Raw genomic sequence first — 18,381 nt, forward strand, 5'->3', positions numbered from 1 at the left:
TTGAAGTTACTGTTGTCCTAATGGCAATTTTGCAAAACTAGAAAAAGGCCAGTCACATTAGAAGATAATATATTTTAAAACATGTACAGCACAGATCAGCGTCTAAAATAAAATTATAATAAGTGTATTGAAAGGTGAGTTTGCTTTACTTGAATAGAAAACCGGGTAAATGGGCACCCAGTCTATATAGTCTGTACAGTACAATGGATCACTGCGCAACAATACAAATAAGTTATTGATACATCCAGCAACATGAATGAATCTGATAATCACTGATGGGAAAAACAGCCCCTCCCCTGAAGAAAGCAAACCTATGATTTCAATTTCCATTTGTGTGTTGTTTTGTTCTTGGGAATTGGATTTTGGGTCTCAAGTTTGGTAGGAAAAAGCTCTGCCACCACGCCATAGTCCTTCTTTTTTGTTTGTTTTACAGATAGGGTTTCAAGTTAGCCTGAACCCTGGGCCTGGGCACTGTCCCTCAGCTCTTCAGCTCAAGGCTAGCACTCTACCACTTGAGCCACAGCGCCACTTCTGGCTTTTTTCTTTTTGCTTATGTGGTGCTGAGGAATTGAACCCAGGGCCTCATGCATGCAAGGCAAGCGCTCTACCACTGAGCCACCTTCCCAGCCCCAGCTTTTTTTTTCTTTAACTTTACTTTTTTTTTTTTTTTTTTTTTTTTTTTTTTGTCGGTCATGGGGCTTAAACTCGAGGCCTGGGCGCTGTCCCTCAGCTCTTCAGCTCAAGGCGAGCGCTCTACTGCTTGAGCCACAGCACCACTTCCATTTTTCTAGTGGTTTATTGGCGAGAAGAGTCTCATGAACTTTTCTGCCCAGGCTAGCTTTGAACCGTGATCCTTAGATCTCAGCCTCCTAAGTAGCTAGGATTATAGGCATGAGCCACCAGTGCCTGGCTTTTCTTTTTTTATTATTTTTTTAAATTTTTTTTTTTTCGGTCGTGGGGCTTGAACTCTGGGCCTGGGCGCTATCCCTGTGCTCTTCAGCTCAAGGCGAGCGCTCTACTGCTTGAGCCACAGCACCACTTCCAGTTTTCTAGTGCTTTTATTGGAGATAAGAGTCTCATGGACTTTCCTGCCCAGGCTGGCTTTGAACCATGATCCTCTGATCTCATCTCCTGAGTAGCTAGGATTACAGTCAAGAGCTACAGGCGCCTGGCCTTAATTTTTTTATTGTGAAAATACTGCACAAAGGGGTTACATTTACGTGAGCAAGGTAATGAGTACATTTCTTATCCAGCATTGTTGCCTCCGCCTTTGTTTTTCCCTTACCATCCCTTCCCTCCCACCTCCTCAGCTACACCTCCCCACCCCCAACCCCCTACCCCCACCTAAATTGAAAAGTTCATTTTTCAACATAGCGTCTTGTACATCTCATTGTTGTAATGGGTCCACCTGTATCCCTATTTAAACAATTTGTTTTTTCCCTTCCCCTCCCCATCAAATACAGTGAAAACAGGGGTTATACCATGGGGGAGGAACATACAAAGCAACAAAAAAAAATTACATGGTACCTTATAAATAGGTTAGAAACAATAGCAAGGAAGAAAATACCACTTGTGTCCCTACCTTGGGGTTCATTTCGCTAACATCATCTTGCCTGACCTTTTCTACTTGTCCCTGACATATACTAGATATTGCAAAAAAGGGAAACCATGGGGCCTATGTTCCTTTGGGCCTGGCTTACTTCACTTCATATATTTTTTTCCAAGTCTTTCCATTTCCTAACAAATGGGGCGATTTCAACCAACGCAGACGGCCCTCGGGGGATGAATGGATCAGGAAAACGTGGTCTGTACGCAGTGAATTCCGTGCCTCTGTCAGGTTCGCTTTTGCCTGAGACTAGCTCAGATCACAGTCCTGTGTCTACCTCCCAGGGAGCTGGGATTATAGGCATGCACTACCATGCACACCTGACACCAAAGATTTAAAGACAAAGATGCATCTGTGGTGACAGAAAGCTGATCGCTCGTGGCCTGGGGAAGAGGAGAGTACTAGGGGTCGTTAAATGGTTATGTAGTCTGTAAGGGTTGACTTCAAAACAGAAGATCCTTCGAGAAACAGTGGAGTCAGATTGGCCATCGCTGTCTCAGATCCACTGGTAAAAGAGTCTGTTTGTAAAAGGCCTTTTATTACAGTGAAGTGTGTTAACGTCCTGACTTAGGTTTTTATAATACTCTGTAAGGCATTCTTAAGGGAAAAAAAGTATCTCTGAGAGGACAAGGGATAAAAAAAGGTCCTCAGGTCCCAGAGAGGCCTTTGCTCCCGCCAGGCAGGATGGCGGGTCCTGAGTCACTGTGCGGTGTGTGTGGGAGGTGGGGGCGGGGCAGGGCCTTCCTCGCAGAACGCTGAATGTTGATTTTACCTCCCGGTGGCCATCGATGTTCATTTGCAGAATGGACAATGGAAGCATTTGTTTCAGGCCTTGCAGATGAACTGCGTTCCCCAGTTGTGCGAGTGTATTGTGAGTGTGAAGAAGGGGCGTCCGGGGCCGATCTCAGTGTCTAGGTGTGCCCCGTAGAGCCCTGGGGAGCCGTGGGAGCACATCTGTTTTTAAGTAAAGCGCGAGATGGCCGGACTTCCCCGAGGGCTGGGCTTCTGCAGCGGAATGGCTCTTCATCTCCACAACTACCCGGAATAACAACTAATTCTCCACGCGGGCCAAAGAATTCTGATCAAGTCGAGGCTTCCGGTACAGTAGACCAATCTGAGAGCTTTCTCTCTTTTATGCGAACTTGAAAAAAAAAAGAGAAAGGAATCAAAGTGTTTGAGGTCAGAGAGAAGTACATCACAGGACGCGCCGCCGAGGCCGGGCGCTCGGAGGACGTTGAAAGGATGGCGGTTATTTCATCTCAGTTTTGTTTTACAACAAAGCACTGCCTGCTGCTACAGGAGCTTTGAACCATTTGATTATACACACACAGATGCGCTGGGGTTCGGCAGCCACGTGGCCACGTGGAGGGGGAGGGTCCCTCCCTTGTGCCCGGCCGGCCGGCCTGCTGGCGCTTCGTTGTGAATTACCCACGTTAGAGCCGTGCCCACATCCATCGCTCTGCCGTTGGATTTCTGCGGCTCACGCTGTCTCTCCCAGGGGGTGCACGTGATGGCTTGGGTTCTGGGTATAGTTCCCAGGACCTCCACTGACACCAGACCTTCTGGTCTAGGTAGGGTGCTAATGAGAGCTTGGTGCTCTGTATTAATGATTAATTAATTATTAATTATTAATTATACTCTGGACCAGTCATGCTTGTTCTCTTCTGAGTCAGTTGCTTCAGTAAATAGGGAAAACTTTACCATACTCGAATATTTTGTGGATTCATCTCTCTGGTTATATCCTTTAAGCCCATCCCCATATATATGTACATATATATATATATATATATATATATATATATATATATATATATATATGCCCTAGAAGAAGAGGGGGAGGGGAAGCAGCTGGTTCAGGATCAGCACTAGGGACACGTTTCCATCCCCAGTTGACAGATGGGACTGCTTACCTTCCACCAATGACTTACCTGAGCGGTAAAGGCAGATTTGGAACCAGAGATTCCAGACCTGTGCTGTGCTGTTCTGCGGGGCAAAGAGTTTGCTGTTTTCCCAACTGGAGCCCACCGGCCTACATGCTCCTGGGCTTTGAGGCGCCACTGAGCATAGCCCTGGGACTATGCTGCCAGGCCCTTCCTCCTGCCAATGCATTGCTTTGAGCCCTAGCTCTGAACATGTTTCCTCCTCTCTGTGCTCAAAGCAGTAATTCTGGTCTCATTTTCCCCTTGGTGGTTTTCCCCAAAGCATTCAACGAAACCACAGGCCACCTAAACTTAGAGATATTTAATTACGTTAAACCTGCAAGACATTTTTTTTTTTTTTTTTTTTTTTTTTTTACCATTTACGATGAACGTGCCGCATGCCGCTGCTTCACCAAGCCTGCTATAACTCGGGCCATTCACATTCTTTTGTTTCCTCCTGGAAACGGAAGGTATTGGTTAGGTGATCACCATGACAGGAGCAGTAGAGAGTGAAAAGCAGTCCTTGGTAGAGATGTCAATGACTGCAGGAACATTTCTTCACTGGGAGCCCAGCACAGAGGGGAAGGCAGATTCAGGAAAACACACTGGTCAGGGTTTACATATGTATACAGACATACGTGTTTGTGTGTGTGTGTCTGTATATGTATGTATGTGTGTAAAATATAAGGCTCTCAGTAAAATGTATGTATGATATCCATAGTTTGTCCTGCTTTATTTTCCTTTTCCTGAGGACCCAACCTTTCAGTGTGAGCTGTTGCTGGCCACATCAGTCTCTTGGCCTGCTGTCTGGCACCGTGTTTCTGGGCATGACCCTTCCAAGGGTCAGAGCCTCTCCCAGCTTCAGTGCCTTCCCAAGCAGCGCCTTCTATTTCCCATTGACTCCACGCCAACTAATCATCATCTTTTTTTTAAAAAAAATCCGCTTACTTTCCATGGGGGATGGAGAGTGTTTCAAGGTTGAATTCCTGGCTTGTGCAAACCCAGATGCTAATAAGCCAGGCAGGTGTGGTGCTGGGAATGGGGTTGGTGGGCAACAGCCTCATCTCTGGTACAAAACACTCAATATACGTCCTTGTCCTGTAGTGCCACCTAGGAGACTGAGGGGCCAGGGGCCGTGTTTTGGGGTTCTCTTGCATATTAGGAGAATATAGATGTGTATTTCCTGCTTTAGATGTAAATGTGTTAGAAAGAGGGGCTTGGAGCCGGGCGCTGGTGGCTCACACCTGTCATCCTAGCTAATCAGGAGGCTGAGATCTGAGGATCGCGGTTCAAAGCCAGTCCAGGCAGCAAAGTCCATGAGACTCTTATCTCCAATAAACCACTAGAAAACTGGAAGTGGCGCTGTGGCTTAGGTGGTAGAGTGCTCACCTTGAGCTGAAGAGCTGAGGGACAGTGCCCAGGCCAAGAGTTCAGGCCCCACGACCAACCAAAAAAGAAAGAGGGGCTTGGGCGCATGTGCAGTTGTGAACAGATCATCACTAGGTGTCAGAATGGGGTCTGGCTGGGGACACACAGGTGGGAATATTGGTGCGTCTGTCCTTCCACATTGAGACCCAGGAAACTCAAGTCCCTGTTTATCTCAGGGAACATCACAGGTGGCCTGTAACCAGGGCTGAGATCTGGGGACGCCTCCCCTTCCAGGAGAATCGCAGCCCACGTGGACCTTCACACGGCTCTCATCTTCTGGAACAAAAGGGACCCGTGGGAATTTGCCCACTTTCACTAGTACCTGTTTCTTGATTTCTGTTGGTGTCCTTCCTCCGCGTTTGTGCTGACAATCTGTTGCCCTTGTGCTGCTTTACAAACTCCTCAGGACCCCAACTCGCACTTTATGCCAGAGTAACTCAGCCAGCAGCCCATGAACATCAGCCATCACAGCGAGACTCCAGTCAGCCAGGGCACTGACCCACCGTGCAGATTCCCGGGCCAGAAAATGGGCTCCGCTTGATCCTGACGGACGATGTTTGAGTCTGTCTTCAGAAGGACTTAGGTTTTAAATAGAACACTCCCAAGGTATCCCTTGTGTCTTTGGAGAGCATTCCCTTAGTACCTGACATGTGATCCATCGGTTGAGCTCCAAAGGCGTTCATTCGGGATAGCGTCTGTACAATGGTCCTACCTCTGTACTCTCCCAGGGCATTGTGACCCACGGACACAGTTATGCCAGCATGCTCTGGGGCATCTTGTCTCTACATGGGAAGGGGCTGGGCATCCCACTGATGAGCCCAAACTGGCCAGTGATACAGAACCGCGTAGACAGCACATCCCAGAGAGGGACCGGACTGCTCCTGATTGAAGATGAAGGCCACAAAGCCAAGCAAGCCAGGCTTCCTTCTTGGCCACTGCTCCAGAAAGTTCCCCACCCGTCAGGGCCTCAGAGGCAAGAAGGAGCTTCTCAAGGCTCTCTTCCTCCCTTTCCAGAAATGACTGTGAAGATCGCTTTTCAGAGTGATGCTAACTGCACTACCTGTGTCCCAACTGGGCTCTCAGTGAATGAGTTATCCATTCAGCTTGAATCTGAGTCTCGTTTGCCCAGAATCTCTGAAAAAAAAAAAAAGCGTGTGTGTGTGTGTGTGTGTGTGTGTGTGTGTGTGTGTGTGTGTGTGTGTGTGTGTGTGTGTGTGTGTGTGTGTGTGTGTGTGTGTGTGTGTGTGTGTGTGTGTGTAAGGACACCATCAAGGTGACGGATTGCAGATGACAGTATTCTGCCAAAACTCCTGAAGTGCCACGTGTCAGCGAGCACCCAGCCTGTCTTTACATCTGTCCTACAAATGATCATGTCCTGATGCAGCCTCTCCATTCTGCTGACGTGGTCCTTCCCGAGTCAGGCCCCCGGCCTCCCTCTCAGAAGGGCTGCTTTGATGCCAGGAGCGACAAAACAAACAGAGGTGCATTTTTATGGCATGCAATCATCCCATGATAATTAATTACCCCCAAGAAATGCAAGCAAATATTTTCTAAGATTATACTAGCCAAGCTTATGGGGAAATTGCATAGACTCCCATGGTACACACACACACACACACACACACACACACACACACTCTCTCTCACACACACACACACACACCTGAGCTTACACACACTTAGCTAGAAGCTTTGTTAGCAGAACCCTCGGCTGTGAAGGGCAGGAGGGGAGGGCATTATGAGCGCTTAGGGACAGGACACTAAATGAAATTCTCAGCCCTGGGCTTCCTTGATTATTATTTGCTTTTTAACCAATTACTGTGTCCATGGCTAAAGATTTCCTCTAAGGTCTCAGGGCTAGAGACGGACCTCTCTTTATTGGACCCATGACCAAAGAAGAGCAGCTAACTAAGAAATCAAATGGAAATGTCAAAGGTCATTGGCTACAAGTAACAATTTCTTCTCTGTCCAGTTAGGATGAAATGGATCTTTTGAAACAGAGTACATCACTAACAGTTGTCCTAAGGGAATCGGAGGCTCAACCGTTCTTTTACATTTCCCTAATAGCTCGCTATTACATGCTGCTGGCTTGGCAGTTTTCCCTCACTACAGCAGACCCTTGGTTGGAGAGAGAGAGAGAGAGAGAGAGAGAGAGAGAGAGAGAGAGAGAGAGAGAGAGAGAGAGAGAGAGTGCGCGTGTGCGTGTGCGTGTGTGTGTGCGTGTAGCTTCCTTTGCCCCCATGTGGGCCTGAGGATGTGCTTGTCAACAAGCTAAACTTTAAGTTAAAACCTCAGCAGTCTGCCTCCCAGGACTCTTTTCCACATGGCTGTGGTCTGTCACCATCTTAATGGAAGGAGACTGCAGATTCAGCCTCTTTCCAGTTAGTGGCATTTACATAATCACATCAGCCTGCTGATCTTTATTATCCGGTCAGGAAACACTAGAGATCAGTTTGCCCAGGCTCCCTGAACATATATATTTGTCTGAAGTCTTAAGGAAACTTTGACTTAAGTAATAGCCAAAACTCTGTGAACCACCAGAGATCTGGATCAGACAAGTGCCTTTTCTTTTTGACATTTGCCTATTGACCACACAATTGGCTCCTGGCGCTCTCAAATGTCAAATGGTTTGCAGTATTCTTGAAATTAATGTGCGTTTCTTGACATATGGAATTTTTTTTTCAAGAACAGTTAGCAATCTGTGTTAAAATATGAATAAGAACAAAGCTAGGAAGTTAACATCTCTTCTGAGTAAATTCAGCTATGTCTAGAAACTAAATATCCTGTTCAATACTACTCATTATAATTACACTACAAATTAATGTCTATTATAGGCAGTACATTTAAATTTGTGTGTGTGTGTGTGTGAGCTGAGGCCTGAACTCAGGGCCTGTCCCTTAGCTTTTTCTGCTTAAGGTTGATGCTTTACCAGTTGAACCACAGCTCTGTCTTTGGCTTTTTGCTGATAAACTGGAGATTAGAGTTCCACAGATTTCTGCCCTGGCTGGCTTTGAGGCTTGATTGGCAGATCTCAGCATCCTGAGTAGCTGAGATTACAGGTGGGAGCTACTGGCACCCAGCTTACCTATTTGTCCTTCAGTCATATCTCAGGATTCCCTAGACAGCATGAGTTTTGTACCACCAAATGCCAGTACCACTTGGGAGATGACTAGCTCAGGTAATTTATTCTTTCTACAGCTCTCTTTGCCTTGTTAGGAAAATTGGATTCTCTTTGACAGGATCTTGTGTCTGGGACCTTCTTCATTTTGAAAAGCCAAGGACTCTTGAGCCCACACATGCCGGGAGAATCTGTCATGCGGGAGCGTCTTTCCTTTCATCAGGGCAGCTTTTGTAAACGACACAGGCCATTATGCTCTTCCTGTGTAATTTTATGACTTCGTATAATGACTGGAATAACCCTAACAACCAAGGAATTACAGCTCCATTTTACACGACAGATTATTTCAAATGGTTAACATGTTTTTCATTTCAATTAGCATTCATTATTTTGGTCCGTGGTTTCAAAACAGCCACCATGTCAACTATCTGAGGATCGTCCACCCCGGCTTCCGCAGCAATTAGTTTTGATTCTGCAAACAAATTCGATTTTATTTTTTGAATGGACAGCTTGATATTAACATGATAATAAAATGCATGCAACCCTTTTATGCTAGCAAACAAATGCTATTACTGCCGGGAAGGGACTGTGCTTTGACGGATTCTCCACACCTCTCCGCTGACAGGGCTGTCTTACAGATCTGACAAGGGAACAAAGAGGGGACAGAAAAGCAGGTCACGTGACCAAGACTGGTTATGTAAGCCTTGATTTTTCGAGCTGTCTAGTGGGGTTGGAATGGTATCTGTCTCTGGAGTGCTGTTGTGTGCGAGGAGTCAGGAGACACCCTGAGACTCTCTTCACTGGCCTGTGGTGGTGAGCGCAAATGAGATGCCCTGCCATGATTATCTGCCGTCCACGTGCAGAAGACAACAGCTCCATCTGAAGCCAGGCAAACGTGGCGGAAAGCGCAGGGTCTGAGGTAAAGGGAACGGCCCTGCTCTGCGTATTTTTAGCAGCCACCCAGTCTCTCTGCCTCCGCTCATCAGTACATTTTTTGACAGACTACGTTGAGTTCCAGTCAGCTGGGTTATGTCAGGGTGCTTCTTCTTGCAAATGTATTTGTTGCTGAAACAAATCACTCTGCCTCGCCCCTTCTGGCTGGGAGCTCTGACCCCGGCACCACTCGGCAAGGGTGCGGGGAATGCTCGGTCACAACTGGTGCTACCCGTGGGGTGGGGCGACGCCAGGGTGTGGGCTGGTTATTGGGGGCACCCCCGTGTTGTCAGGTGAACCATCCCAGAAGCCGCATTTTAAAATATAGAGCCTTGCAGTCTTTATTGTACAGTTAACAGGCTGCAGGCGGCCAGTTGTTACAAAGGCCGGCAGCACGCAAATACACATCACACAGCTAGGAAACATGCTAAAGAGGAAAGAAAGAACAAAACAACACCAACAAGCCAATTCGGCTCCAATGGAGAACTGAATTGGGACTCCGTGATGACTGGAGCCAGGACACAGGACACAGGACACGATCACGGAGAAACACATGGCCTGGAGTCTGGTGGCGGGGCTGGTCCAGGCCTAATAGGGTTGGCACAGCGGGCAGATCCTCAGGAAATTCCCAGTCTCAGGCACTGGACTGACAGATTCAGGAGCCTGTCAGCCAAGTGCCCGCCCTGTCTCCAGGGATCCCGCCCCCCCCCCCCCCCACCTGGGAGGCAGGTGATGGGCAGGGGCGTTTCCTTCCCCCAGGATGAATACAAGATGCCAGACCTGTAAACTACCATGTGGCCAATATGGCACCAGCAGACCTGACCTCTTTACTTCACCAAGATGAAAGCAAGCGCGGGAGACGCTGATACTTGGAATTAAGGGTTCAAGGTGACACACAGGAGCCAGGGCAGGAGCTCCTGGGACAGCATTCTTCCAGCGGGTCAGTGAGGCTGTAGCCACTGCCGTCATCGGCAGCCTGTGATGTGCTCTCATAAATGAAATGGGTGCTAGTAGATCCAGCTGCGTAACCTATTTGGCAGAATCCTCCGAAGCAAAAGTGAGCACAGTTTCCGAGCAGTGGGACTTTACATGGAAATGAGCATGTGATTCCGCGTCCTGTTACCTAAGTCCCATTCATCTGTTAGAAGGTGTGAGTTTTTGTGTTGTTGGAAGGCTGGCGGGCGCTCTCACTTGTTGAAATTTTCCTCTGAGGCTAAATTTCTTTTAAATATCTCTAAACTTCATGTTTACTACTTAAGAAAAAAATACCTGGGCTGGGAAGGTGGCTCAGTGGTAGAGCGCTTGCCTTGCATGCCTGAGGCCCTGGGTTCGATTCCTCAGCACCACATAAGCAAAAAGAAAAAAGCTGGAAGTGGCGCTGTGGCTCAAGTGGTAGAGCGCTAGCCTTGAGCTGAAGAGCTGAGGGACATTGCCCAGGCCCAGAGTTCAGGCCCCACGACCGGACCCCCCACCCAAAAAAAACCAGATATACTGAATAACTAGAAAAGTGGCTGAGTGCAAGTGGTCCACACCTACAATCATGGCAGCCTGGGCTATATAGCAAGACTTTATCTAAAGAAAAAAAAAAAGTAACAGAAACAGCAAACATTCTGTAAAAAGCCAGCAATTCTGAGTTGTGTTTTCAAATACGAAGAGCCGTGCAACTGCTGCTGTCTGGCGATTCCAGTGGGCTCCACACATGGGGCTCCTCAGCTGTGCCTGGAGCCCGTTTACTCCTTTCCTAATAGTTTGGGGGAAGACTCTGAATGAGAATTTCTGGAAACAAGAGGCCCTTGGATTTTTTTGTTGTTGCTGTTTAAAACACACACTATTTTTGTCTCCTTGTTAGTACTAATAATTTCTAGAAATAAAAATTTCTGAAGTTCTGTTTTTATTTTTATTTTTTATATAGCTTTTTTTTGGGTCAGTCCTGGGGCCTAAACTCTGGGCCTGGGCGCTGTCCCTCAGCTCTTCAGCTCAAAACGAGTGCTCTACCACTTGAGCCACAGCACCACTTCCAGCTTTTTCTGCTTATGTGGTGCTGAGGAAATGAACCCAGGGCCTCATGCCCAGGGCGCTCTACCACTGAGCCACCTTCCCAGCCCAGAAGTTCTTATGTAATGAATTCACTTATTTTGCGCAGGTTCGTACAACAAGGATCAACCCATTTTTCCCAATAACAGAAGTACAGAAACAGTTAAGACCAGGCACTGCTGGGCACTGGGCATGGGAGACACAGGAAGGGAGGATCAGAGGTTCACGGCCAGCTCGGGCTACATAATAAGACCTTGTCTCCTAAATCCAAAAGAAGACCCAGCGATGCTTGGGGAGTGTGCAGAGGCCAAAAAACAAACAGACTTCATGCTGCACTGAGTGTCACTGCCAGGTCTAAAAGTTGTTGTGTTGGGACAGACATTGCCATGCTGTGGGACTGAGGGTCACAGGAAATCCTTCCCAGAAGGCAGTGAATGAGGAGCTTGAACAGGAGTGGCGTTGCTGTGTGGATAGAAAGTCCTCCCCACCCGAATCTGCATGGCCCACGGGAGGGCTGGGGCGTGGCCAGTATGTCCGGCTGCAGACAGAACCAGTAGAACTGAGTGGTAGGAAAGCCGGGAAGGGCCGGGAGAGGCAGGTATGCAGGGGCCGGGCCCAGGTTTTCAGTCTGCACATGGCCATGCTCTGTTGGAATAACGGTCGCCTTTTGTTCTTCAGTTGGGTGGAATCAAGGCAGTGGTTTGGAGTCTGACCTGACCAGAACTGACCGCTGGGCCACGGTGGAGCATATATGCAGCCTTCCTGCCCAGGCAGAGGCTCGGGAGGCTTCCTGGGGAAGTGGCATTTGAACCAGCCTTGAAGAAAGGATGAAGGGGAGATGGGAGCAGGAAAATGGCACGCCAGCTGGAGGAAAAGGCGATACAATGGCACAGAAGTATCAGGGTCCTTGCTGCGCTCTAGGAATTAGTGAAAATGACAGAACTTCATAGCAGTCATGCTGTGTGTGTGTGCAGGTGTGTTGTGTGTCAGAGAAACCATCAGAACCTCCACCGCCGCTGCCGGGGGGGGGGAGGGTAGAATCGTAAATACCCAAACTCAGAGGCTCTAGAACACCCTAACAGATGGACAGATGGGGCTCTCAGGGTGGGAGTCACATGACTCGATCAATGCGTCCTTCTTCAAAATCATGAATGTGGGGAATTTTTGAAAGTTAAGAAAAAACAGATGGAGTCCAAATAGTTTTGCAGGTGATAATTAGGAATACTGGGTGAGGGTCCTGTGCGCTGTCACTTACGAAGAGCACGTAGGCTGGGGTTTTCTGTATGATCCGGGTTGAAAATGTTACCCAGGCCGAGATGGAGTCAGCCTGGTGACCAAGGGGAAGCCTGGTCCCACCAGCCCAAATTACTGCGTTCTAACCCCCTCCCCCCAATGGCGAGGGTCTGTGACCCGGGACATAGCCAGCCCAGCAATACACACCACTGCATTCCACTCTTCCTTGACTAGAGAACGGAAATATTTGAGTCAGAAATCTTAGTCTCTTATCTTGACCAAGTAGGTTGATTTTTTTTTAAAAAAAATATGTGTTCTGAATTGTGGGGATTGAAATACAAACACAGCTGCCAGGGACGCTACGCCTGGTCGGGCTCCCAGATTCTCATACGTAACTGTCCACGCGCAGGCTCCGGACAGAGACCACGGCGTTGGCTGCCATCACCCCTGGGGTTAGGTAAGGAGCAGCCATGCCGGGGAACTTGGAATGGCTTAGGCTTTGTGGTTCTTCCCCAGCACGATTCGATTCACGCCTGCTCACAGGGGTGTGGAGCGTATTCCTCTCACCTAGAGATCCAAGAGGGGGCAGGATTTGAAAGGAGGTCTATATGTAAAACGAAACCCCAGTGATGAACGTACAGATCCCAGGTAGGAGATTCAGACAGTCCTGGATCACTGCAGTGCACAAACATGCGTGCTGTAATGGCTGTGTGTCTGCGTGGCCCTGCAAGTCACTTTCCCTCGTGTCTCTAATTCGTCCGTTATAAAGTGCAGGTGGATATCTAACTTTAGTGTTAAGGAGTTGTCTGATCCTGACCTGGGATTTGGGGCCTAAGTGTACAATGGCCACTGCAGAGTCTGTACGTCTAGAGTATCTGGGCGGTACCAGGCCCAGGTACGAGGCACCAGCCAGCCTCACCTCCCTACGCCACTGAATGGTGCAGGGTAGATCTACAGACAGGAGTGCCATGGTCTGCAGGCTGCCAGCCGGCCAGGGGCTCAGCGTCCGCCTTCCCTCCAGCCTTTTGCTAAGACCCTTCACACTCCTTCCCTACACACTCACGCACACCCAGCCTCCCTCAGACACACCATCGTACACACTCACACCCAGCTTCAGAAACACCATCACACACACTCACACACACCCAGCTTCAGAAACACCATCACACACACTCACACACACCCAGCCTCCCTCAGACACACCATCGTACACACTCACACCCAGCCTCAGACACACCATCACACACTCACACACACCCAGCCTCCCTCAGACACACCATCGTACACACTCACACACACCCAGCCTCCCTCAGACCCACCATCGTACACACTCACACACACCCAGCCTCAGGAACACCATCACACACTCACACACACCCAGCCTCAGACACACCATCACACACACTCACACACACCCAGCCCCCCTCAGAAACACCATCACACACACTCACACACACCCAGCCCCCCTCAGACACACCATTGTACACTCACACACACCCAGCCTCAGACACACCATCACACACACACACCCAGCCTCAGGAACACCATCACACACACTCACACACACCCAGCCTCAGGAACACCATCACACACACTCACACACACCCAGCCTCCCTCAGACACACCATCGTACACACACACACCCCAGCCAACCTCAGGAACACCATCACACACACTCACACACATCCCAGCCACCCTGCCGCTCCTTGGACTTCATGGCCCTTTCTGGAAACTTATAATCAGAATTGCTTCCATGTGTAGCAACTGACCCCAGAAAAGGGGGCTGCCAGCTGCTGGAACTTCTCCATGCATCTGCCGATTCATTATCAGTGTCAGGCAGTCTGCTGTGCAGATGATGATAAATGTGTGGCGTTGGGCTAAAGGAATCATGATCTCTCACGATGCACCCCAGCCTGCTCTGCGAGTGGAGCCCCCCTCCAGGGCCCCTCCCCCGCACCGCCAACCAGAGGAGCAAGCATGTCTGCTGAAGCCGAGCTCCAGACCGCAAGGCCACGTGACCTGAATATTAAGTGATAGGTTTCCTTTTTTTCTTTTCTTTTCTTCCATTCTTAAGTTTGTTCACTCATGCTCGTACTGGAGCTTGGACTCAAAGCCTGGGCACTGTCCCTTAGCTTTGCCACTCAAGGCTGGTGCTCTACCACTTGAGCCACAGCTCCACTTTTGGCTTTTTTTGCTGGTTCATGGGAGATAAGAGTCTCCTGGACTCTTGAAGCCCAGGATGGCTTCAAACCTTAATCCCCCGGTCTCAGCCCCCTGAGTTTCTGGGATTACAGACGTGAGCCAGGGGTACCTGGCATTCTTCTTCAGTATTGGCAGAGAGGTGGGGCCAATGTGGGTAGCCACTGTGGAAGCGAGAAATCGGTGAAGCACACACAGAGCTGTCTGCAAAGAACTTTTAAGTCCGGGTCTAGTGATTACACAGAGAGGTTTCATCTTGTGATAGCTGAATGCGTGCCTATCCTACGCTTTGATCTCATTCACTCCGTCTATTACATCTCAAAGAACTTTGAAGCTAGTGTTCTAGTTGAACTGAGATGCATGAAGACAAAGATGCATCCGTGGATACTTCCCTGAGACTGTAACTATTCCCCTGGGCCCAGCCGCCAGACCCACCCGTGACTTCAGGCAAGACTCGGCCCCTCTTGGAGGTTCCCCTTCCTCCCTTAGGAAAGCCGGCAGGTTGGGACTCTCAACTGAGGCTGGCAGGATGGAATACCTTGTCGTGGTGGCGTGAGTGTCAGTGCTGAGTCTGAACCTGTGTCTAGATGGTTGCAGCGTCTGACGTACTGCCACCTCTTTGCAGGGCTGCCATGCAAACGCTCTTCAAGGACATGGTAATTGCTTGATTGATGGGCAGTGCAGACACTTGTCCCCTACCTGAGCCCAGCCCCCTGGCCAGGAGTGTCCCTCTGAGTGGTTTTCTGGGAGAGCAGCTTGGGCTCGGGGAGGAAGGGGGGGCAGCCACCGCAGGCCTCTATTTCGGTGGTTTTATGATACAGAGATGAGGTTACTTCTGTGGACACAAGCCATCCTAATGGTGTCATTTATCATTATGACAAAGGTTAGGCTGGGGGACCGGAGCTGGAATGAAAAGAGAGAATTCTGATGATTTGGGCCGTTGGGAGTGACATCACCCCAGAGCCGGTATCGACTAGCAAATCGGGAGCCCGGCTGAAATTGCTTTAAAATATATCCAGCGATCGTTTTCTCCAGCCGCGATCAAGGCCTTTGGATGGGCTGGGTGCTGTGTGTCTGTCCCACGTGATCACGCGCTTGCCTGTGTGTCACTCAAACGGAAGGCTGCCCCTCAGCTCTGAGAGGCCTTCTGCTGGGCCACACCTGGCGTTGAACTGCATCCGTACTTGTTCCTTCAAAAGGCACTGTGAATCCCTCTCTGTGTCTACGAGTAATGGAATTGTGTGGGGGTTTTTTTGTTTTTGTTTTGTCGATCATGTAGCTTGAACTCTGGGCCTGGGTGCTGTCCCTCAGCTCTTCAGCTCAAGGCGAGCGCTCTACCACTTGAGCCACAGCACCACTTCTGGTTTTCTGGTGGTTCATTGGAGATCAGAGTCTCACGGACTTTCCTGCCCTGGCTGGCTTTGAACTGCGATCCTCAGAGCTCAGTCTCCTGAGTAGCTGGGATGACAGGCGTGAGCCACTGGCACCTTGGAATTGTGTTTCATGATAGTGTACAACATTTTAATGGTGACCATCTGGGCTTTTGTGGCAACACCTTTAGCCCCCATCAGTGAGCGTGAAGGAATGGCCGCGTGGCTGGGGTGGTCAGGGTCCCCCCTGCCTGGCGGAGGGCTATTTCATTTACGTGTTCCATCTTGTATTCTGCGAGCCTGAAAGGACTAATGGGGAGTAAAACCTGAGCTAACGTCTCCCCTCTTCTTCTTAGGCAAAAGAAGGGCGGCGCGGCCCACCAACCCTGGGTTGGTCCGTCGAGTCTGGTCAAGTGCAAGCCCTGCCCCTCGGCGCAGTCAGCCATGGTCTGCGGCTCGGACGGCCACACCTACACCTCCAAGGTCAGTCTTCACGGTGCTCATTGTTTCAGTCATTAGAAAGCCCCCAGGTTTGCTCATGCGTCCGGTCTGAGTCCCTTGGTGGCTCAGGGCCCTGCCATTGAACAGCTGGCAGGCAGATGTGCTCAGAGAGCGCTCTGCCGGAGAGGCACCCCAGGGAAAGCGGTGTATAACTGCCTGCGACCCGGAAGTAAACCCAGAGGGGCCCGGAGGAGTGAAGTGGAGGATGCGGGTCACACAGCTGGGTCTAAGGGGGCAGGGGCTCGGGTCACCACCTTGTGAACCGTGCGTGTCGGGACGGGAGCTCTGCCGCCGCCCACCTCATCCAGCAGCAGCAGAGCTGCTTGGCAGCTCCCCTGGGCCGAGGAGCCCGCGGACAGCACGCTGTCAACGCCCTGCTTGCTCCCGGCCCCCGTGCTGTGTGGCGCTGTGTGGGTCTCCGTCCTTTCCTCTGGCCCCGCCGCCCTCCCCCTGCTGCGGGGGCGCTGATGGCTTCTCTCCTCTGTGAGCCCTTGTGGAGTCCGCAGGGAATGGCCGGGCCCTGGGGAAGCTCTCTGGCAGTCCAGCTCCGAGGTGAATTCTGGTGATTCTGGGCCCTAGCCACTTTCCCCTAATGATCTTGTGATGATGCGTGCATCCTATGCTTTTGTTCACCGAAAGTAGAGTTCATCAAGGGAGGAGATGGGCGGGAGGGGATGGAAGAGAGCGAGGGAACAGATGACACCATGTGAAGGACATGCACTTACTACCTGGCGTATATAAAGGTGACTTTCCTTGTGTTAGCAAGGCCCTGCAGTCTGATTCCTTGCCGTTCCAGAATCACGTGTAGGACAGGTCTTCCTTCCCTCTTTCAGTAGCTGCCTACTGCCCACTGCCAGTTGGGCAGAAAACACGGATGGGAGAAAACACGGGTGGGAAGACATCTGCATGTATTCGACATGGGGCGCATTCAGGATGGGTGCTCAGAAGTAGTACTGGGTCGAGAGCAGCCGGGGATTCTCATGTGTGCAGCGCGCTGTGCGTTTGCCAGGATGACAGAGACAGAGTTTAGTGACTAAAAAAATAAGCCATCCCAGTTCTGGCCAAGATCCTTAGCTAAACACCCAGCCCAGGGCATTGGCAGAGTTAGCAGTTCCTTTTAATGCTTCTGTCTTCGTGAAGATCCGATTTGTACTGTTCAAATAATTGCCTTCAACTCCGGAATGAACAACCCGATACTCCAGCTGGAGACTGGAGTCCAGCCATGAGGTATCAGCAGGGGATTAGGGTTCTGTGTTCAAGAGGTATGCAGTCATCAAGCCCTGGGCAAAACCTGCTCTGGCACTTTTTTTATTCACAGGTGGAACTAAAAGGCCAGGTCCCCATGGCCCTGACCTTGCCGCCTGCCAGATGTGGTGGCTTGAAATACTGTCAGTTGCTTGGGGAATGTCTCTGGGAATAGTTGCTGGTCAGGGACCCCGGTCTGGGCTGTGACATTGCCTTTTGTATACGTGAAGTCGCCTGCTTTCAGGTACCGGTAGAGAGCTGGCTTAGTAGGCAGGATTGGGATTTGAAGAAGCTCTTGCGTTGATTCTTGGACTGATCTCGGTGTGGCGTTGGGCATAGTCTACAAAGGCCAGCAGCACCTGCCTGCCTGAATTCTGTTTCCCCACCTTAAAACTCCTCCCAGAAGAAAAGGAGAGCCGCTATGGCGGCCTTGGCAGAAGCTGGCTTGTTCCTCCCGCTCTTCACATGTGGTATGTAAGTCAGCCCTCCACTGCTGTCACAAAGCGCCGGACACAGTCAGCTGATGACAGGGAACCGCGTGGGCGTGGTCGCAGAGGTCTCAGTCCACCGCCGTCTGGCTCTGTGGCTGCTGGCCTGTGATGGCAGAGTATATTATGATGGGAGTGTGGGACTGAGGACGCTGCTCACTGCACGGCAGCCGTCCAGCAGAGAGAGAAGCAGGAAGGCACCAGAGAAGCAGGAAGGCCTTACCTCCTCCCCCAGGGTCCCATCGTGCAAAGGGTCCAAAGCCAGGGACCAAGCTACTAAATACGGCACACTGGCATCCCAAGAGAC

The 18,381-nt window shown here is 50.2% G+C and overlaps 1 protein-coding gene across 1 annotated transcript in view; it reads left to right on the top strand.

Moving 5' to 3' along the window:
* LOC138803600 (testican-1-like) overlaps positions 1–18,381 on the top strand; it is a 348,303-nt gene that overhangs the window by 246,634 nt on the left and 83,288 nt on the right. Inside the window, exon 5 of the mRNA XM_069987667.1 lies at positions 16,197–16,323. Coding sequence (XP_069843768.1) covers positions 16,197–16,323 — 127 coding nt within the window. The remainder of the gene's footprint in view (positions 1–16,196; positions 16,324–18,381) is intronic.

This window comes from Dipodomys merriami, unplaced genomic scaffold, assembly GCF_024711535.1.
Source record: "Dipodomys merriami isolate MVZ:Mamm:240054 unplaced genomic scaffold, mDipMer1.0.p SCAF_342, whole genome shotgun sequence".
In the NCBI taxonomy this organism is placed as follows: Eukaryota; Metazoa; Chordata; class Mammalia; order Rodentia; family Heteromyidae; genus Dipodomys; species Dipodomys merriami.